Source organism: Zonotrichia leucophrys, chromosome 1 (assembly GCF_028769735.1).
Source record: "Zonotrichia leucophrys gambelii isolate GWCS_2022_RI chromosome 1, RI_Zleu_2.0, whole genome shotgun sequence".
NCBI classification, from domain to species: domain Eukaryota; kingdom Metazoa; phylum Chordata; class Aves; order Passeriformes; family Passerellidae; genus Zonotrichia; species Zonotrichia leucophrys.
In genome coordinates, this window is record NC_088169.1 from 80,156,883 (window position 1) to 80,179,238 (window position 22,356).

The window sequence follows — 22,356 nt, forward strand, 5'->3', positions numbered from 1 at the left end:
CTCTCCCAGTTTTTTTTTTACTGTGTTCACTTTCATTTCAATGTATCCCAGAAAGGCAGATGGCAAAAGTCATGGTCTCTGTGTGGTTACAGCTCTGGAAATAAGTTCTCTTAAACCACTGAATCCTGGGAGTCAGCACTACCTTTGGGGATCTACAGCAGATGGGGCATCATACATAATTTTCCCTGAAGGGGTCAGAAACACCTGTGTCTAGGAAATGTGCCAAGGAAGCAAAGAAAAAGACAATATCACAGCTTATTTTAACTGATGAAACTTTGGAAAATGCAGACCTAACACAGCTGGCATTACACATGCACACTCTTGTGAGGGTAAGTGTGTGTATCTGAATGCAGCTGCACATCAGAAACTAGAAAAAGTCATATTAAGGAACTCAGCCTGTGCTTCTATTACAGCCAACTTGTAACACGCACAGCCATTGTTACTCCCCTGTTTTAGACAGTCATTGGTAAAGTCATTCTACCACCAAACACGAACAATTTCATCCTGCTTTTGTCATAATACAGAAAGAGATTTTTGCCACTGTTTTAAGAAGCAAGATTTGCTTCCAGTTGAAGAGCTTCTTCAACTGAGCCCAAATTCTGAAGGTAGCAATCTGCTTCCCCAGTTTTGTGGGTGCATTGCTGAGAGGCAGGAGGCACAGATTTCCTTATGTGCTGTAAGGTTTCTGAAGCCATGCAGCACTCTTCTGCCCTGCTAGCAGCACAGGCAACTGCATTTGTTTGTTTCTTTTCCCAAAAGCTGCTAATTGCTAGCTATGGCAAAATGGTGATAAATAATCCTGAATGAATAATGGAGTGAGCAAACAAAGCAGCAGAACCTATTTAATGAAGCACTCTTTCACTTTTGGTACAGCCTGACCACTTCACAACATCTCCTCCCCAGTGGCATGTTTTGCAGAGCGCTAATTAATGGCTGAGGTCTCAGCTCGGCGCTCGGTGCCACAATCTGGAGCATTTTGTAACCACTCTGTTGCACACACGGCTGCACGTGTGCGCTTGCACGCACAAGGGAGAGGAGGCAGCTCATTAACACAGCAGCAGCTCCTGCTGGCACCACGGGGCAAATCCAGGGCTGCTGCTCTCCCCTGATGCAGCTGATGTGTGGGTGCATGGTGGGAGGGGCAGCAGAGCAGTGGGCGTGTAGAAACACTGCGGACAGGGCTGGCATGGAAGTGGGGAAGCATCAGAAAGACCTGTTGGAGCATCTCAGGTTGATTGCTGCAGAGTATAAAAGAAACTCCTTCCACACAAGCTAGCAGCAGACTGGAGATTGATGCACATCTGTAAGTCATTGCAAGTTAAGAAGTCCCACATGTCTTACCCTTTCTCTATCCAATTTCTTTTTAACCTTCACGAGTCCCAAAACAGGATCAACTGAAAATTCATTGTCTTGATCCCCATTCACTATGGAAAAATGAATCTGACCATTGGGAGGGCTGTCCAGATCTTCTGCTATCAACTTTTCATGAGAGAAGAATAAAAAATTAGAAAAACAAATATCAAGTGATCTGTATGATACATTAATTGCTCAACACACCAAAAAAGTAAACTTCACATTCCATCAGACTAGTTATACCTGAACTGTACACCTCTAAAGCATCAATCCAATAGGTTTTTGTTAGGAGGCTTCACTTGGACCTTTTCAAAATTCTAGTCTGAAAACATACAGAATATTTTAATCTTAATATTCCATACAACACTCTCTCTCTGGATCTACAAGTTGCAAGATGATAATATTGTGAGGTTTGGGGATGGCACACTGCATGCCAGACTACACAAATACTATGTATTTGGAGCTCTGAGCAACTTGGTGCAGTGGAAGGTGTCCCTATGCACACCATGGAGGTTGGAACTAGATGATCTTTAAGATCTCACCCAACCCTATGACTCTGATTGCATTTCACTGAAAAGTAGAATTCTGCCTTTCTATTAAAATCTGTTTCTTTCTAGCTGACTCATGTAATGTAACAAAATGCAACGCCTAAAATATGCTATTGCTCTCTGACAGCATAACAGGGTTAAAAAGAAAGGCTCAGTACTACCACTACTTTCTTTTGGGGAGAAGCTGCCAGCAGCTTGGGGAGCAGTAGCAGACACAGAGTACTGTCTATAAAACGTTTTGGGGGCCTCAAGACGTAGTAATTATCATAATTAGGCAGTGCAGCAGTTTTTTAGGGGCAGGGGGCTTCACCCCACCAAAATGGCACCCTGGCCCCGCTCACCATGAGCACGGAGTCGCCGACGGCCGCGTCCTCGCTGATGACGGCGCTGTAGACGGCCTGGCTGAAGGTGGGCGCGTTGTCGTTGACGTCCGTCACATTCACGTTCACCGTCGTCACCGCGCTCAGCGCCGGCGTTCCCCCGTCCTTCGCCTCCACTACTAAGTAGAAGTCCTTGCACGATTCAAAATCCAAAGCTTCGACAATGGAAATCACTCCTTCGAATCAAAGTAGGGAATGTCAACAGCCGGCAAAAAGTAAATGATGCCACAGAGCAAGGGATTTGACTGTAGTAAACAGTACAGCATGCTATTTATCACCATGGCACACATACAACACTAACTGTAAGACTGCCCAATCCAATAAAAATGTTTATTCAGGTTTCTACTGCTGTCATTTGATTGGAGAATGATGCCAATTGCACTTGGGTTACCTCTGCAGAAAGGACCTTTACAAGGCATGCGGCAATGAATGGTTCCTCATGAAAATAGCTCTCATTATGTGAGGATCATAGATGAAGAAGTGGGGGCCATATTCACCCATTTACCATCTCATTCACAGAGCCTTTGGGAGAACTGGATGCCGACTCTGGAAATAAGCCCTGACAAGTCAACAGAAATTCACTCCCACACAATTAACTTCCCATGAATTAAATACAAATGAATAGGATATGAATACCTCTGAGAAATCAGTTGTCTATCATTTAAGTGATTAAACAGAGACTTCCCCACTAAACTAGGTTTATAATATTTATGTTACTTCACCACACAACCAAAATTAAGACTCTCTGTAACTTGATTCACTGCATACACCCAGATTCCCTCTAGGACAGAAATGATGCGATTTCTAGTGTTCTTACAAACCTCCAACAATATCAGCTTCCTAACCTTCTTAGGAAATGCATTTCAGGCCTTAATATACATTATAGCTAGGAATTTCTTCCTATAATTTTACCAAAGTAATCCAAATGTAATTTAAAGCCATTCCCTCTTCTTCACAGGTAATTTCTATAGGCATGAAAACTAACAGCATGTGTTCTCTTTTCTAGCCTAAACAGCCTTAATTCCTTCAGTCTTTCCTGTTAAGTCACATTTTACAGACCTCAGATTATTCGTCTTAATCTTGTCTGGGCTCTCTCCAAATGAATTCCACCTTTCAGCATGACTTGCTGAAAGCAGAAGCCCCAAAGAGAAGCTTCCAAGGGGCTAGCAGAGAGTTAGGTCCCACTGATAAATGGTGTGAAGTACATTATTTTTCAAGCTCTGATCAGGCATGCTACATCACCACTCTGCTGTCTAGAAACTGATCTCCTGCCTCTAAATGGATAATAATGGAGCTGTCACACATTAATGAATAATATATCGTTTTAGTTTTGGTGTTTTTTTTTTTTTTACTGTGTGATTAAGCTTCATTATGGGTTTTTATTGATTTATTTCCTTGATTTCATTGTCAAATGTGAAGTTAAGTATCCCTGCCTAGGCATATTTATGTTTAAATTTTTCTAGCTCTAATCAACATGATGAAGATGACAGACAACACACAGTTATGTTAAGTCCCTCACATGAGAGGCAGCAGCCTCTGCAGAGGGGAGAGCCATTTTTGCACACAATTCTAGAAATGATAAAATGCATAATTTTGAGATTTTTCATGTTACTGGCTATTACAGTTGCACCCAAAGAAGTGTTCTCTTCAGCATTTATAATCAAGACTGCTTTGCTCTCAGACTCAGGTGTCAGATTTGTACTGGTCATCCTGAATGCTATGAGAAGAAGGGGATCCACTACAGGAAGCCCAGAATAAACAGGTTACAGTTGATGAAATAAAAAACTCAGTAAGGATGAAGAATATATCCCGCTAAGGAAATCTGGAGAAAAGGAGCCATTTACACCAAATGTGATACCTCTGTTTGGTATTTATCATAGAGAAGCAGTGGTGGACTTCTAAAATTTGTGATGTATAACCAAAAAGATCTCAACCCAAGCCATGGCTGAAGTCAAAAGGACAAATCAGAACAACCTAAGTCAGGGAAGCTGCATATAGCTACATAAATGGCAATCATGTATTAGGACTGAACTGGTCCTAACAGGTCCTGGTAGCACTGGGTGATGCTTTCTAAGGGGCAGACAGTTGAGGCTGTACTCAGCTGGTAAGCAAGTGAACACTGCAAATGTTCAGAAGTGTTTTGCACAGTTGGCTAATAGGTTGTCACATCTATATTGGTTTCGACAGACTTACTAATGGAGAAAAGTATTCTCCACTTGAGCTGGGGCAGCCATGTGCGACCGTAGCTGACATCACTCTCCAACCTAAAATTGCTTTTTAACTGTGTAGTTAATTACACAATGACAAGATGTGAGTCTCTGGCCTTAGGAGTCTTTTGGTCCAAGAGCCTTCCCCAGAGCATTCAAGTTTTTCTGATGCTTTAATTTAGCACTGCAAGTAAGAGCCACTTTACAAACCTGTTTTTGAGTTAATCCTGAACTTCCCTTTCTCATTTCCTGATCTGATGAGATAGGCAATCTCAGCATTTGTACCAATGTCTTGGCTTGTAGCAAAAACAGAAAGGACCTCGGTGCCAGGTGAGGTGTCTTCAGGTACTGTCACAAGATAATCTCTTCTTTCGAACACGGGAGGGTTGTCATTAATGTCCAGCACTGTAATGGTAACGGTGGCAAACGAGGATAAGGTGAGCACAATGCTTTGATCTGAGGCCTTTACAGTGATATTATAGGAGGACTGAAGCTCCCTATCAAGTGGATGCTCCAAAATAATGATTCCTGATGACCGGTCAACTGAGAAGTAACCATCTGCAGAGTCTGACAGGGAATAGGTGACTTTTCTGTTCACACCTGAAAGAGAAGCAAATGGGAAAATGAAAATGAGAAATAAAGAGAAGAAAAATCTCTCCCCATCTAACAGAAACCCTAAGCAAAATCTGCTATCACACCGAGCATTCCCAGTGGGGGTAGAGGTAGGAGTGCCTGTAGGTACAGTATTGTGGAAAGTTGGGAGGTCAGGGCATGCTCTTCTCACATGACAAATCCCTGTGGATAAGTTAAGTTCCTTCCCTCATCATTTGATACTTTTTTTTTAAGATTACTGTGCAAAACTTAGATATTGAAACTTGAAAGCAGAACCCAGATATGGTCCTTGCCCAGAAGAGTTTATAGTTGAATTAGATGAGACAAGCAGAATGGTGAAATTGGAAATGTCTCAGAGCACATCTTGAAGGAATAGAAATGTACATAAGGGGAAAATAAACCCGTAGAAATACATCAGGTGGCACAGAATGTACTTGCTACCAGTGCTGCCTTGATTCCACTGTTGAGCAGAAAAATATTATCATAAGATGATATCTGTTAAACAAAAGCTGCATCAAAAAACTCCTGCCAGAATATGAACATTTTAAAAAGGAAAGTCCCTCTGTTCCCAAGCCTAAGAGCAAAAATTGAGTTGTAAAAAAGGTATCCTGTGTTTTTAAAATCCTGCCCGTATTTCCCAATACAAAGCACCTATGCACTCAACTGCTGAATATGCAGATCTATGCTAAGGTTGTTGTCAGTAATAAGGCCTGAGGGGATGGTACTGACTTGGTTTCTGCACTACAGTGGGATAGCCATTTCAAATCTAATTAAAAGTGAACACAGATATAAGCTAATTCAACTCCCTTGATGCTAGTTGATTTTGTGATTTTGTCCTGGGTGCTTCAGTAAGAGATTATAACTAAAACACAATGATCCACTAAAATTGAGAATCTCTGTTTTCAACATCTCTCACTTGAGCATTTGCTGCTGTTTTTGTGGGAGAACAGGCTTTACAAGCCTGACATTAATCAGATGAACAAGAGCTACCAATCCCTTCCAGGCATATTTTGTTAATTTAAAATTTGTGACAGTATTATTCTGCTTTCCAGCAGCAAAGCATTGTAGAAATGTCTGATCAAAAGCAGCACAAATCACAGTTGTTTTCTGCTTGATGTAGCAGGAGTTGAGCATCCACACAAGGGGGAGCTGGGAGACTCTTTGTTCAATCACACGCACATAAAAGCTAGAGCAACTACAAAGTCTCAGACCCTACTTGAAGGACATTAGGAATTATTATTTGGCTCTTCAGAGAACAAAGTTTTTATGCAGCGCTTGAGACACCAGAGCAAATTTAAAAGGTTGAAATGCCTTTAAAATACGGAACAAATCAAATGGCAAAATTGCAGTGAACTAGGCTCTTAGGGTTTTTGTGTTGTTTTAGTTTGGTTTTTTAATCACAGCAAAGCCTCTCTATTCACCATGGCATCACAAATGTGAAAAATAAAATGTCCCACCTTCAGCAAAACAGCAAGGCAATCAAGGAACTGACTCCTGTCCTATAGGGGAGGAACTGAGCCCAAAAACTCACAGGAAATTTCTTCATGTTAAAACACGAAGTCTTTGAATACCCTACAGCTGCTGGAGAGCACACTCACACCCTTTCCTTAGTCTCTTGATACATATATCCAAATACTCTGCCAGCTGACAGTCAAACTGACAAACACTAAAAGGTAGTAAAACCCTCTAGAAAGTGGATGACTTTCAGAGTGTGAATGGTTGGAGGTATCTACGTTTCCAACTGGGGAGGATCTCCTTTAGCTACACATTCCCCATGAACTTCTACTTACAAAAAAAGGACAGACATGACTATAACAATTAATGAGTTAGTAATAACAGCTGATCCTGAGGGATGCTGGAGAATGGGGTATTTTTTCCCTTGATTCAGAGCATACCACTGAGCACCCAACCTACACATGAGTTTTAAGTGTAAAACTATTTAGTATTCAGCACCAGCCACTCTTGGTGCCTGCCAGTTTGTACACAGTATCAAACACTCCTCCGAGGCAGGGGCCCTAACACACACCTTCTACTCATCTGTAACTGCACGACAGCCTTAGTCTGGTTTGCAGCTTTCTCTGGCACAAACTCCCTTTTTGATACTCACTACAGCACACCTGGGCACACGACAGAAGATTCATATACCACAGTCCTTGAGAGCACAAACAGCCAGAAAGGGAATGGCCAATGGATGCCTTGTGCCTTGAAACACCAGGAAACTTCAGCAAGTGTATCTTGCAATGGGGAGAGGGGAGAGAGAATCTGGTGCATGCGACACCACAGAGGGCAATTTTATGTACAGGAGGTAGTAACTCCAGTAAAGGCAATCTGACAAATAATACAGCCCCTCTTCTTGTATTCTACCTCCTAAAAGTGATGTCCATCAATTAACAAAATATTAATAGTGTTTTTTGTAAGCCATTACTGGTGTTCCTACAATGGAGACAGATCAGACATAGTGTGGTGTTGTGGTTGCTCACTCTAATACACAGGATTTTTAGGCAGAAATAGAGACAGTAAAATCTTGATATTAAGTGCTTTTATTTTTCCATCCTGGAAAATGAGAGAGGAACACAGAAGTTCCAGAGACATAGGTTATCTTGTACCAGTCTGGTATGATGAAGAGAACAGTCTTATTTTTCCCATGGGACATGAAAGAAAAAAAGAAAGTGCCATTTTATGCAAGAAGAGACAGAAGATTAGGTCAGAAGACCTGAGTGGGTATACAGATACCAACTCTTGGTGGCTTTTGGCCCAAATGCCAAAAAGAGAAAAAAAGGAGACATACAGAGGGAGATCTTAGCTGTGTGCTGACCCTCTCATACAGTGTTTTGAGGGGCGGAATTTAATACTTACTTTTTAAGAGTAATATAATTGAAAAACTGTGGCAGAAACAGCACTCGAAAGAAAGTGTTTGTTACATCAATAGCTGTTTCTACCGAGCTTTCTGACCCAAGGCTGGCAGAGAAATGGGCATGAGGGAAAGGTGAAGTAGGAAGCTATTTCTATTGAAATTCAAAAGCTTTAGTCCAGGGGCTACCCTCTCCTGAGAGTGAAGTGTCCACCAGTGCATGTAATGTCATCCCTGCCACAGAGGTGATGGTAGATTCTGCTATAAAGGAGATGCTTTCTGTGGAAAGGAAACAGCTGCTTCAATGCCATGGCTCCTGCAGTGGTAAAGAGAGCAATCCTCCCACACTGCTTGCCTACAGCTCTTGGGGGGGTTAATGTTTGCAAACTGTTTTGTGTCAACTCACTCACTCAAACTTCTCAGATTTCTAAGGTGCCAATCATGAACATGAGCTATTTGAACAAGGAAAGCCTTTGCAGGAATCATTATTACAATAAGAAAATAGCAGTACATTTCTTTTTAAATAAAGGAATAAGGTAACACCTTTTCTATTTAGACTTGTATTAGCATATGATAGAATATTGCCCTTTGCCAAATCTCAGGTGTGAGGAGCTTGTAAAACACACACCCGCCTAGTACCTCAAACACCATTCTTCAAACAGGCTTTTATTCTTGGTTTCTTCTGTACTAAAACAAAGGGGCACACACTGAATGTCACATCATGACAACTCCTATGTCATTAGTACTCTAAATAGCATCAGGAATATGTAATAACTTTGCTTCACAATTCAGCACTATCATTATCCTCCTTGTATAAAGCACAGAATCACAGAATCATTCCGGCTGGAAATGACCTTTGAGATCATCGTCACATCTGCACATCTTTTAAATACTGCCCAAGGTTGTAACTCAACTGCTTCATTGGGCAGCCTGTTCCAGTGCTTGACAATGCTCTCAGAGAAGAAATTTTTCCTTTTCCCCAATCTAAACCTCCCGTGGCCTAACTTGCTGCCATTTCTTATTGTCCTACAGCTTGTTACTCAGGAAAAGAGTCCCACCCTCAACTCACTACAACCTTCTTTCAAGTGGCTGTAGAGAGAGAGGAGGTCCCCCTGAGCCTCCTTTTCTCCAGACTAAACACCCCCAGCTCCCTCAGCTGCTCCTCACCAGTTTTGTGCTCCAGACCCTTCCCCAGCTCTGTTGCCCTTCTCTGGACACGCTCCAGCCCCTCAATGTCCTTCTTGCAGGGAGGGGCCCAGAACTGGACACAGGATTGGAGGTGCAGCTCAACTGAAAATGGTGGAGTTACAACACATTTTGATCCAGACTGACACCAATTAAAAGGCTGAGCATTAACCCAACAGGCACAATCCCCGTGTGACAGTAAGTTTCTGCACTGGGCAATACCTTTATGCATCACGCATAAAGTAAAAGTTACACATATTAAAAGGCACACATAGTGTTTCTCCTTTCAGTTTTCATCTGTCACCCTGAACTCATTTAATGTGCTTCCCCAAATACAGCTAAACCACTCATTTTAGTTTATGTCTGAAAAATGACATTAACTTTTGTCATCTACTCATTTTCATTTTGAAAAACCGATGAAAAGAAATGTAATGTCAAGTATTAAAAATAAACAAGATGTAGACCAGAAAACAAGCTGAAAAAAAATATTTTTCAGTTTAGCAGTGGTTTGCAGACATATAAAGCAAGCTATCTGATTATTGTGCTTCCTCTTGCCTCTTTTATGATGTGATGATTAACACTGGTGTGTACTTATGACCCTTCCCAACTACCCAAATGTTAACCCACAAGGCCAATTACTAGAAAATAAAAGTCCACAACTTCGTTAACAGCAAACAAGACAAAAGATGAATTCTAAAGCAGATTTTATAGTACTGTACTCCATCATTTTGAGATGAAAGAGAAACCTTGCCTGAAGTACCTTGTTGAACTGTAGAAGAATATATAGCCCCACAGGGAAAATATTTCAAGTGATTTTTACAGCTTAAGCAGAAAACCTGGCTGAGTTCAGTCCATAACACTGCTACCAAGATAGACTTCCACTATTCTTCCTTTTTCTGAGGGAAAAAAATAGCCCTAACCCCAAAGGCCTGTGTTCACACCACTGCTTCAATGGAGTCAGGGTACCATGGGGTGAGAGCAGGGCAGACCTGAAGATAATCAGCCCCTTACTGAAGGGAAATACTTGACAGAAATGGGAGGTACAAACTGTTAGCAGTATGGGACCATTAATGGGTGTCTAAAACCCTGCTTTCCATTTCAGCTGGGACAGGAGTTGTCTTTTTGGTGGGAAGTCAAGATCTGGATAGTTGGCTCACCCTCCATCTCTTTCCTCCCAGGGATTTTCATATTCCTGGGTACTGGTTTACATCACTTGACATATATACTTGTTTTCTTCAGTGAGCCTGAGTCAATTTTTCTGAAGCTGGGATTTTGAAGATACCTGATTTAGGGTTACACATTGCAGCTGGCAACACAGGGAAACATAACCAGAAGCAGTGGAATGCACACAGAGAGAAAGATAAAAAACACATATATACATATGTAAGCATGACTAGAACCATTAAGGTAGAAAAAAACCTCTAAGACCACTGAGTCCAACTGTTAACCCAGCTCCAAACCATACCCTCAACCAGCACATCCACGCACATTTAAAACACTTCCAGGGGTAGTAATTCCACCCTGGACAGCCTATTCCAATGCCTGTAAAGAAATTTTTCCTAATATTCTATCTAAACCTTTCCTGGCACAACTTGAGGCCATTTCCTCTCGTCCTTTCATTTGCTACCTGGGAGATGAGACCAACCCCTACCTCACTACAAGCTCCTTTTAGGTAGTTATTAAGAGCAAGAAGGTCTTCTCTGAGTCTCCTTTTCTCCAGGCTAAACAACCCCAGCTCCCTCAGCCTCTCTTCATCAGACACGTGATCAGATAGTTTGTATATTATATTTTATATATTTGTGTATGTGTATATACATAGAGACTATTCATGTACATATATATTTAAGTGTTCCAGTTTAAAGACAGAGTTTATTAACTCAATATAATCCAAGAGATACAATTCTCCCTTTTCTACTTCTTTGCCTCTATGTTGTTAAAAATGTCTTGGAAAGCTCAAAAATTAAAGAAACTACTAGAAATGAGAAAGTGTGAAGAGAGCCAGAATCCTGAAAGGTCATCTAATTTATCCCTGCACAAAGACAAGATGGATGCAATTCACCCCCAAACAGAGGCCTCTCCTTTGATCAGGAACTTGCAGAAGCTCCTTGGACCCCCCAGAGTCTCACTTTTCTTACAACTAAAAATCTTGCTCTTTTTGCTGAGATTGAATAAAATTAATAAAAGACAAGGGAAAAGAAAAAAGAACTAGGGTCAGCTTCCTTCCTCAGAGCTACTTATCTGAAAGCTGAAGACTGTTATATTTTATCATCTCAACTCTTTTTTCCCTGGCAGACCCTCTCAACTGTTTCAATATTTCCTGACTTTTCTTCCAGACTTGTGATCTCTTTTGTCAATCTCCTACATCTTCCTGGAAAATGTAGCCCACACCTTCTTGGAAGTGTTGCACCCGAAACAATACAGCCTTTAAGGTCAGGATTTGCCAACACCAATTAAACAGAAAGAATGACTTATTTTTTCCAGAGTTACTCTGGTTCACCCATCTCATAGAATATTTGCTTTTTCATAACAGTATGAAAGAATAAATACCTTCAGCCTGTGGGTCACAGCTGCACCTCTGCAGTTCTGCTGCCCAGGCAGCCACCAGCCAGACAACACCAGTGCACTTGGTTCTCTTGCCTAAACGTGGACGTCACATTTATCTTGATGTCTTGCACTGGGCTTTTTCATACCACTTTGCCAACTGTTATATACCACAGCTGCAGCTTTGGCACTATCCAGGGTAACTTGCAGCACCACTCTGCTTTCTGACATTTAGCAATACAGTCCTTATGCCCATTTATGCATTCAGGAATCAAAACAGCAATGCTGCACCCAGCACCTTTCTTTAACTTACTCCTCCAATATAAAGGTTACTACAAACTCCCCTGATAACAGTTTGGCGCAGACCATGTTTCCCTGGCTTACACATAAAAATATGGTGCAGTACAATGCCATAAAACTCACTAAATCTAAGTCATAACACTCATAATATTTATTTCAATATGGCCTCCTCACATGTTGCAGAAGGAAATGAGACTGGTTTGATGACTTCCAGTTCCTGAACACAGACTAGCTTTTAGTCATCTTGATACACACATCTCATTATTTTAATACAAGGAGGGTTACTGCAATCCCCTGACTACCCCAAAGCTTTAAAAATATGGCACTGTGAGGGATTCAACAGGGTCGTGCTGAATGTTTTGTCAGAGGTTTTCAAAATCCCCGAATACCTTGTTTATTTACCTCCTAACAATAAGTCAAGTCTAAACTCCTAAGACCCTATTATTTTTTAATTTGGTAATTTTTCAGGGCTCCAGTGTGCTGTATCTCTGCATTCCTATTAGTGTTTTTGCCTTTACTAGGAAGGCAAAATCTAGGTCTTCTCCTGAACAGCTCACTGAGTGAATTTGGACTTGCAAGTGTCTGTAGAACTGGCCAGACAACTGGGGAACGTTGGGCTTTGCCCTTCCACTCTCCTTATGGAAGACTCGACAGAAGTGCAATGGTAAAGACACCTTTCCAGGAAGAAGGAGTATAAGGAAGGATACATCATCATGGACTATTGCTATTCATTGAATAAGCTCTGAGGAACAGAGCCCAGAACCAAATCAACCACCAGGCTACGGAGCAATGCTCACTCATTCATGCCTTTTGTTTTGTGATCTTTTTTTTATCTTTTTTTTTTTTTTTCGTTGATTGGTTTGTTGGTTGGTTTTTTCTTCCATGGCTGATTCCCAAATTCTTTCTGCAAACAGCTCCAGTGACAGTGGACAGGCCTCCCTACTTAAACTATACCTCTGCACTGTTTTGGATTGCTAGAGTAAAGGGAATTAATAATTCACATCTCTTTCATATTCTGCATTAGAGACCTAACCCGGGCACTATTTTAAAAGTCTGTGAGGCAACGATGCGGGTGAAGATATGGGAAGCACCATGCATATTTTAAAGAGAATGAGTCATCCTCTGTAAAGTATCTTGTAATATTTATTTTATAAAAACCCAAACAATACCTAGAAATGCCATCTAGCTGGCCTCATTACCAAAGTTAACTACCTATTAGTTGTTGAGTTTTAGTACATCTTCTGTCCTATTATCTCTGTTATTCTTTTTATTCATGTTTCGATCCCTGCCTTCATCTTTTTCAGATCCTGAACACTCCAAAAGTTTCTAGATCCATTATATGGGACATGCCCAACATTAACAAACAGGCAAAGCAAAGGTTTGCTGTGTACTGGTTCTGCCAGAAAATGCCAAAATCAGTACCTACTTCAGCATTTCTATTATTTTGTTACTCACCATTACATGTAATTCAGAGAGCTGCTCTCTAATCAAGCTGTGACTGTCTTACACTTCTCTCTGACCCTCCTGCAATCTCACCTGGCAACACTTCACACTTCCCTGAGCCCAGCTGTGAGGCAGCTGTGACTGCAACACGCTCAGTTGCCCTAATTCCTTCAAGAGAAAATCCCACCATTGATGAGGCTGAAGTTTGTACTCAAGAATACACATGTGTATTCTTGAAAGTGGGGACCCATTGAACAGCCTGAGTGATTTTTTCCATGCTAGGCTAACCAGCATCCTGATGCCACTTTTTAAAAACCAGTGATAAACCTTAGAGAACTATCTATATTCTGGTCACTACTTTGGCAGGTACTTCATTTTTATTGTTTTAATAATTTCTTCTTTTTTCTCATTGACGCAAAGAGAGGACAGGAAGAAAAAGAAGACAAAATACACCTGCTTCCCCATCCTCTTGGAGGGAGGTACACACTAAATTGGACTGGCTGAAACCTGAAGAAGAAGTCAGATTTATCCCTAGTCAAGAAATTTATTATTTTCTGCGCAGGTGCCTTGTGAGCAACACATGGTAAGGGTAAGGGTTTGGGTGTGTGCTTTTTTTGACGAAGTCTTTATTGAAACATCAAAATCCATGAGGTCAAACCTTGCAGAAAAAATATAATTTCTTGACACAGATTTCTTTGAAATCCAACATAAAATTTTCCATCAGAATTTGAAAGAAAATGGCACTCCTTCCCTCAGTTTACCAGCTTCCCTATCAATTCTTGTTGGAGAAGTTTGGGTTTAGGAAGCAGATGTCTCATGCTAAGAAGGTCAAACCACTTCCCCCAGAAGGGCTGAGTCTCTTCTGCTGCAGCTCTTCCACTTTGTGTGAAAAGGTGAGTAATTAGCTCCACATGCCAAGAATCAGACTGATTACAGACTTGATTTATTTAAACTCTCCAGATTAAACACAAATGCACTAATCAGCTGACAACAGAATCCTTCTCATAAATCCTGGTCCAAATAACATTTAACTCTATAAAACTGCTTAAAGAACAGAGTCAAATTCAACCACAATTAACCGATATAATCTGACTGTATAAACACATCTGTGGGAGGATCTCAAATCTTATTCTGGCTTCCTGAATTAGGCTTTCAACACCCATAACTTCTCTCATATCCACCTAAGTACCAAAGCATCAAATACCAGGAACAAAGAATAGAAATCCAGGCTCATAATTCAAATCTACTGACCCCAAAACTAGCTGGATGGTTTTTTTTCAGAACTGGTGAAAAAATCTCAGACCAATCTGCTCGTGAGGCTACAAGCCCTGCAGAAACTGGGACACATCCAAAAGTCTGGGCAACCTATGCACAAAAGTGAGAAAATGCTTTGAATAAGGTAGCAGACTGCTCATTGTTTTTCCAGGTTGAATTACTCAATGTCATTAAATCTTCTGTAAGATATGGGAGGGTACTTCCTGAAATAACACTTTTTTTCATGTACAACAGATCATGGTGAGCATGTTACACTTTTATCTGTATCCACAATGCAGGTCTCTGGTTATTCCCAGAGGACCTCTGAGGTGCTCATGCTGCATAGCAGCCAACCACATCACCCTCTGCCCTTGGAGGTAGCCAAAAGTCATGTGGACTGAGTCCTAGATAACCTGCAGTAGACATCCCTGCTTGTGCAGGAGGGTTGGACGAGATGCCTGCTATTCAAAGAAGAAGCAGACCAGTCACACCAGTGACTCTGAGAAGCACTCAGATTTGCCTTCCCAAACCAAAACACGGATACCAGCTGGCTCCTAGCAGCATGCATGTTACCACATCTCCTGTGGGATGCACTGGCACGGGCCCTGGGCTGGGGAAGGGCTGTGAGGTGGGGGGGCAGCTGAGAACAGAGCAGGGCAGCCTGCACACTGCATGAACTCTGCAACCAAATAAAGGCCGCTCCTGCCAATTTTTTACCTACATGCCTGTGTTTTCCTGCACGTTGGCTGCATGCAATACAAGGTGCTGGCTTAAAGATGGCCCAGTCCATCTGTACTGGCTGGTTGTGCACGGGATGATTTGCCACAGATTTAAACATCCACTAATGGAGAGAGAGGCTGGAAGGCAGCAGTGGCAGGCAGGAGAGAGCTGCCTGACAAGGCAATTCCCATTGTGAGCCAAATTAGAATCTCATATTCATCATAAACCCAGAAAAAAATCAACTGGTCATTGAAATCACTAAACTGACTACAGATCTGGATGGCTGATGCCCCAGTGGTGATGAAGAAGACTGCAGAAGGATGGATAATGCACTATTCATTTTAGTACAATAAGTGCTCCTGCCTTTGGTAGACTACACCATTAATCATCATGGAAACAGGCCTGAGCAGGGAGGTCATTCACAAAGCACAGCATCTGCAAGTGAGGCAGGATTTAACCATCACTTAAAGCACTGCTGAGCCTGGATGATACTGTCATTCATTCTTGTACTCTGTGAGCAAGGCCACAACACCCTGTGCATGCAGAAAACACGAGCAGCCCTGGAAATGAGTATGTGCCTGCACCTCAGCTTTGGGCTCCACGTTTATCCTGAAGTTTGTTGCAAGTATGATGTTAAAAAATTGATAAAGTCCCATGTAAGTTTCCTCAGAGTTGCTGCCCTAGAATGACCCTAATTCCTTTGAAACAGGCTGATATTGCAGTTGTGTGATGGGTTTGCTCATGTAATTACACCTCAGCATTCATTCCAGCTCTTCTAGTGCCTTAATTTGAACAAAATGGAGTAATTTGGCTCTTTGCTTTGGAGACAGTGGGAGGTGAAAAATTCACTGCCTTCTGTAAACCTCTTGAAAAAATGTAGAACCAGCATTTCACTTTCATTTCTTAGTTCGAACATTTCCAAACCTGCTGGTGGTGAATAAGTCTCAAATACCATATTGTGGAAATACTAAAACTTTCCAATCACAGCAGTATAGGAGAAAGAATTGTTTTCAATTAAAACCATAAAATATCCTAACAAATAGACTTATGTATATTCTCTCTCCTTCAGGAGATCATGTAATTTAAGATCCGCAGCTGTATGTAGAGGTAATGGAAAATGAGCTTGTGTGCTACTAAACAGTTAAAACTGTTTTCTTCTGTTGAATACTGTGAAGGAGGATCACAATTTTCCCTCTGTGTGTCCAGCTGGTACAGCTAGTTTCTAAGTATGTATCCAAATTATAAATATATTAAACAGCAATTTATGGTCCAGTCCTATAATTTCACAGGATATTAAGAGATCAGGAGCTTCAACAGATTTCAAAGGCACAAGGCAGATATAACTCTATTTTTCTCTTAAATGGACTTTTTTTTAAATTATCCAGCAGTGTCTGAACACAGTATTCTCAGGATTCTGTTGTGTTTAGTTGTGGACCATAAAAGGACTTCTCTCAAGTCTTCTCTCAATGGCCTCAATATTCATGCTCCTGCCCTTACAGTACACAGCCCTTCAAGCCCAAAGCAGAGCAGGCAAATTCTAAGTCTGATCACAAGATTTTTCTTCAATGTTAAAAAATTATTTGTATGATTACTGCCTCCACTGATGTTTTCAGGATACCACTTCAAAAAGCCTTAGAGGACTATCACAGCCCATCAGGAATATCAATAATAAATTTTTTCTCTCATGGGAACATTACACTACCTGAACTCATTCCTTATCTAGCAATAGGGAATCAGTGATTTTAGTAGGTACTAACGGAACAGTAACTAGAACAAAATCCAGTTTTAGGGACTTTTTAGTAATTTACTTATGGTACACAGTATGGTTTGATTTTCAGGTCCAAGCATTAATGAAGTACATAGCCCCTTCTCATTCACCATATCCATCCCTCCCTTTAACTTCTCTAGTTTCAGAAGGAAGGTACAGCAACTTGCTCATATTTTGTGGGTTTTTTTAATTGTTAACTATCTTGTTATGTAAAGCTGGCGCTAGCGAGAACTTTCCTGACAACTTTTTATTCTAATTGTGTCCCCTCTCTCCTTGAATGTCATCCCACATACAAGAAAAATGGCAATTAATACAACAGTGGAAAATAACAACACTGTCTCTTCAGATGGTTCAGTAGTTTACCAGCAGTAATTGGCTCTTCACTGCAGGACAATATCATAACTTTAATTGCAAGTTTTCAACCATGGCACATAATGTGGCTCTTCATAGATACATTAATGAATGTTTGCTGCTCCTTTATAAATTCCTGTATATCTAAACTATCAGCCCCACAAATAACTGAGACTTCCAGCATGCACTCTACTCAGCAAAATTATTTTTTTAATTCACTTAATGAAAGATCTGCTTTTTGCATGAAACTACTCAGGCCATAGGTTTTACAAAACACCTTCAAAACATAGGAAGAAAAAAAAAAACCAAACAAAGTTATTTCAACTCAAGTGAATGACCTAAAATTTTTTCTAACATTCAGTAGGTTTTACCACTGTATTATGCAAAATGATTCCCCTTTAAATATTTATAATTGGGCCCACATTTCAAGGCTGAGGTCCTTATGTAATAAAAGATTACACTTTCAAAGAGTGTGCAGTTAAGTAACCAGAACATTTATAATGTACATTCACATTGTGAAATAGTTTTATGCTAAGGTAACCAGCTGGAACAAATGGGAGCTATTGCAGTATAAAACTCTAGAAAAGCTGTGATTAATCAGGTATAGGTCCCTGTAGCATGTAACTATATTATTTGCATAAATAGATGCATGGGTGCTCAAAATCATGGCTCAAGAAAAGAGGCAAGACCACTGAAAGAAGAAAGTTGCAATTTAGCCCCAAAAAGATCTTTCCCCCCCTATTGCTGATCAAGAGAAGAAGAGAAGACTACATGTTTCTGTGGCTGCTGCAACGCCTTTCTGTTTGTAACACCATTATGTCAAGAGCAGACACAAGCATTTTGAAGTGAAAAAGAGAAGAGAAAGAAATGTGGAGGGTAAAGAAGAATGAGGAGGAGAAAATGGAAGAAATTTAGCAATAGAAAAGCAAATCTGCTCTGCTATTCCACCAACCCACAGAATTTTCATACAATTTTTTTTTTTTTTTGCAATGTTATTCACTTACCAACATCAGGATCAGTTGCCTGGACTCTTGTTAACAAAGCTTTTGTGGCTGTGTTCTCGTAGACACAAGCAGTGTAGTGGTCAGATGAAAACACTGGTGGATTATCATTAACATCTTCTAAAATAAGATGGATTTCTGACTGGCAAAACCTGCCACCACCATCAGTGGCTCGGGCAACCAAGTTGTATGCTGGGATTTTTTCTCGGTCAAGAGGGGCCAGAGATTTCAGCTCACCTGAAATTATTTAAAAGCAGAAGTTGTCATTATTATTGTAGCAACATCATTAATTCTAAGCAGCCTGAGTGTCTCAAAATCATGTGTTCCAAAGGAATAGGAAAGAGAAAACAAAACCAACATTGCTTATTCTAACAAACAGATTAAAAACTCACAGCAGTGTCACTTCCCCTTCCTCTTTACCCAAAAAAGTGACGTGCCAATATGAGTACAGAGATGACAAGCCATTCATGGTGGCTTTAACAGCAGCCTACAGCTTTACCCAGATGAACACCACCAAGTTTTTCCAAGCCTTTGTGTCACTCCCAAGATTTATAGACTCCTTAACACAGAAACATTTCCTTTTTACCAGCATCTGCTGTGATACGACAAAGGGTAATAGTTTTAAATTAAAAGAGGGTAGATTTCGACTAGATATAAGGGAAGACATTTTATATGATTAGGGTGGTGAAATAGTGGCACTGGCACAGCCCTAGAAACCTTAACTGGATGGCTCTCGGATTAACATGATCTATTTAAAGATGAATCTCCATATGGAAAGGAGTCTGGCCTAGATGACCTTCTAAGTTCTCTTCCTACCCAAAATATCCTGTGGTTCTATAATAAATCTCTGATTTAACTTGAAATCTGCAGGGAAACAAAAGGATGGATATCCACTGTTCTGGTTATGACATCCAACCTGGCCAACAAAGATGTCCCTCTTTCTCCCTCCTGTCACCACCGTTCAAATGGTCACCCACATCTGCCAGAACTGGAACAATTGGCTGATAGCCACGTGTAACGTAACTCTGTTTAATGAAACCAGTACCCAGAGGGGTTAAGGCTATTCAGAAACATTTGGTGGTATTCTTACCATTTTCTGGATCTAAGAAAAATTTATTGTTTCCTGAACCATAAAGAGAATAGCGAATTTCACCATTGGCCCCGATGTCAGCATCTTTAGCACTGATTTTGAGAATTACTTTGTTTGGTGGAATGTCTTCAGGAAACAATGCTGTGTAGGCAACCTAGAGTCAAAAACAGACATGTAAGTTATGCTGTAGCAGTATTTTACAGTCTTTGAACAACCTTTTTGTAAAAACTATTTGTAGTGCATCTTTCTATACAGGAAACAATTTTCCTTTACACAACACATTCCTAGAAATTCAAATTACTGTTAAGTTCTGAGGTGTCACAGAAACAATGCCAGATTATGACTGTGAATAGGGCTCATCTTAGGTGCTTAATGCGATGCCATTTTATATCTTCTATTTATTCCATTGACACCTATGAAATGAAAATCTCAATGAGTGTGCTAACAGAAACAATTGTTTTTATCACCTCATCCAGCAGTTTTGAGGGAAATACAGATTGTGATTCCCCAGAGTGGTAAAGTGGTTCTTGCAAAGAGACTAATCCAACAGTGAATGATAATGTAACGATGGGAATTATATGAGTATGTGCATGCACACATACACACACATACATATATATATATATATATTTATAAATTTTCTGTGAGTAGTACCATTAAGGAACTGGGTTTTATCATGTTTTTTCTTTCACACAGACTTTTCTATTGCACTAACATCAGTTCCCTGGACAGCCTTTCCACAGAATACAAGACAGTTCGCACTCTGAAAGCTGTGGTCAGGCCACACTACGTGCATTCCAGACAACAGGATAGCAAGCTACAACCGTCTTTTCCACTGGATGGCTGGTATCTGGAAAGTTGAGGAAAGCTGGAGTTAAACTAGACTGATGACATTTCCACATGGATTGTGAAAGGAGAGCTCATTCTTCTTTGCAGGGGAGGAGTAGCTGCCCAATGCCACCTCACAACACATCATTTGCTGTAAAGCCAACTAAGGCCACTGCGTACAAGACTCCTTTGCAAGCTTTACGAGACCATTATCCTTCAATCTTGGCTTCACAGGAATGCTTTATCTTGCTTTCTCTCAGAACACTGCAGATTCCTCAACTAAGACCATAAGGATGAAAATCAGCATTGCCTATGAATGCTTTGAATACTTGCAAACAGCGAGAGACTCCCGTAGGGAGAGCATGGCTCTCAACACAGTGGCCACTTGCCATGGGTGGTGTTAACTCACCTGCTCACAAACTGGATTATTATCATTGACATCAGTGACAGTCACTTCCACAGCAGCTTGTGTCACAAAGAGGCCATCTGTGGCAGTGATGTTCAGATAATAAATGTCCTGCTCTTCCCGATCCAGAGGCCTTTTAACATAAACTTTCCACTCGTTCTGAACCAGTCCCAGAGCGAACTTCCCTTTGGGATTCCCTCCTGCAATAAGACAAGCAACACACAATGAGCTGTGGTGTCCCTTCAGAGCTCTGTTTAAACACAGAGACACATCACTAAGCAGCCATCATTTATTTCACAGCTTTTGTTGCTTCCAAACTTGCAGACTCAGGAAATGTGTAATGAAATCACACTCCCTGTGTTTATTGCCCCCTGATTGCCCTGTATGAAAGTGAACCGATAACTTTCAGTGGAAAAAAAATCCATTTAGCAGAGCTGAAGATGATCTCTTGTTCAGTTCTCCGTAAGGGTAATCAAATTCACACTGTGAACAATCAATAGTCCTCTCGGGCTGGTACAATTGTCTTTCCACTTAGTCTCGGGAGAGGATGTAATACACCGTAGCTCTTGTTACCAAGACAATTTCATTAGCTGTTGATTATGCAATCAAGGACTGGAAGTGGGTTCTATTAAGGAATCCTCTAATGAAAGCTCTGTCATACAACTGTGCCATTCTGGTGCTTATTAAAATTCCTGTTTTTAAAAAGTTTACATGACACAGGAAGACACATTAGTATTAAACAGTCCTAACAAGAGGTCATTTGAGAAACAGTTGGAAGATAAACAGTACAAATAGATTAAATGTATCCAAGAGTGAAAGCTGGTGAAAGGTGCGCAGGAGATAAAGCAGAAGAGATTTTTACTATGTCATAACACTGACACTGAACCTGGCAATGTTGCTCTTCCACATCATTAAATTGCCTGGTGTCAAAAACAGGTTGGGAGAGGGAAAGTTTTGGTCCACATCATCCTCAGGAAGAAGGGAAGGGGAAGGAGAAGGGAAGGACATGTCACATACAGAAGTGTGCAGTAATTAGGGTGGGCACAATCCTTAATGTTTCAAACAGTTATTCAGTTATTTACTCTTTTATCTGAAATGATACGGTCTCCTGCCTGGTCCATGAAGAAATCATCTTCAATCATCTTTCTGCGTGTCTGATCCAAACCTCCTGTCAGACCAGACAGTAAAATCTTTTAAACCAATGTTATGACTTTACTTTGCTAGTCAGCTAAGGCCCATACAGCTGCTTGCTCATTTCCTCCCCAGTGGGAATGGGAGGTGAATCTGAAGGGTAAATGTAAGAAAACTCATGGGTTGAGACAAAGACAGTTTAATATGTAAAGCAAAAGCTCTGTGTATAAGCAAAAGAAAAAAGAATTCATGGCAGGTGTTCAGCCATCTCCAGGAAAGCAGGGCTTTGTCACCCTGACAGTTACTTGGGAAGATAAATGCCATTAACTCTGAACATCTCCCCACTTCCTCCTTCCCTCAGCTTTTATATGCTGAGCATGCTGCCAT

General features: G+C 40.8%; 1 protein-coding gene across 4 annotated transcripts in view; it reads right to left on the minus strand.

The window, feature by feature from the left end:
* FAT3 (FAT atypical cadherin 3) overlaps positions 1-22,356 on the minus strand; it is a 399,599-nt gene that overhangs the window by 49,138 nt on the left and 328,105 nt on the right. For all 4 annotated transcript variants that reach the window (XM_064719072.1, XM_064719053.1, XM_064719062.1 and 1 more), the window contains 6 exons: positions 20,842-21,038; positions 19,605-19,758; positions 18,518-18,751; positions 4,699-5,088; positions 2,243-2,457; positions 1,342-1,479 (listed from right to left, as the gene is read on the minus strand). In XM_064719072.1, coding sequence (XP_064575142.1) covers positions 1,342-1,479; positions 2,243-2,457; positions 4,699-5,088; positions 18,518-18,751; positions 19,605-19,758; positions 20,842-21,038 — 1,328 coding nt within the window. The remainder of the gene's footprint in view (positions 1-1,341; positions 1,480-2,242; positions 2,458-4,698; positions 5,089-18,517; positions 18,752-19,604; positions 19,759-20,841; positions 21,039-22,356) is intronic.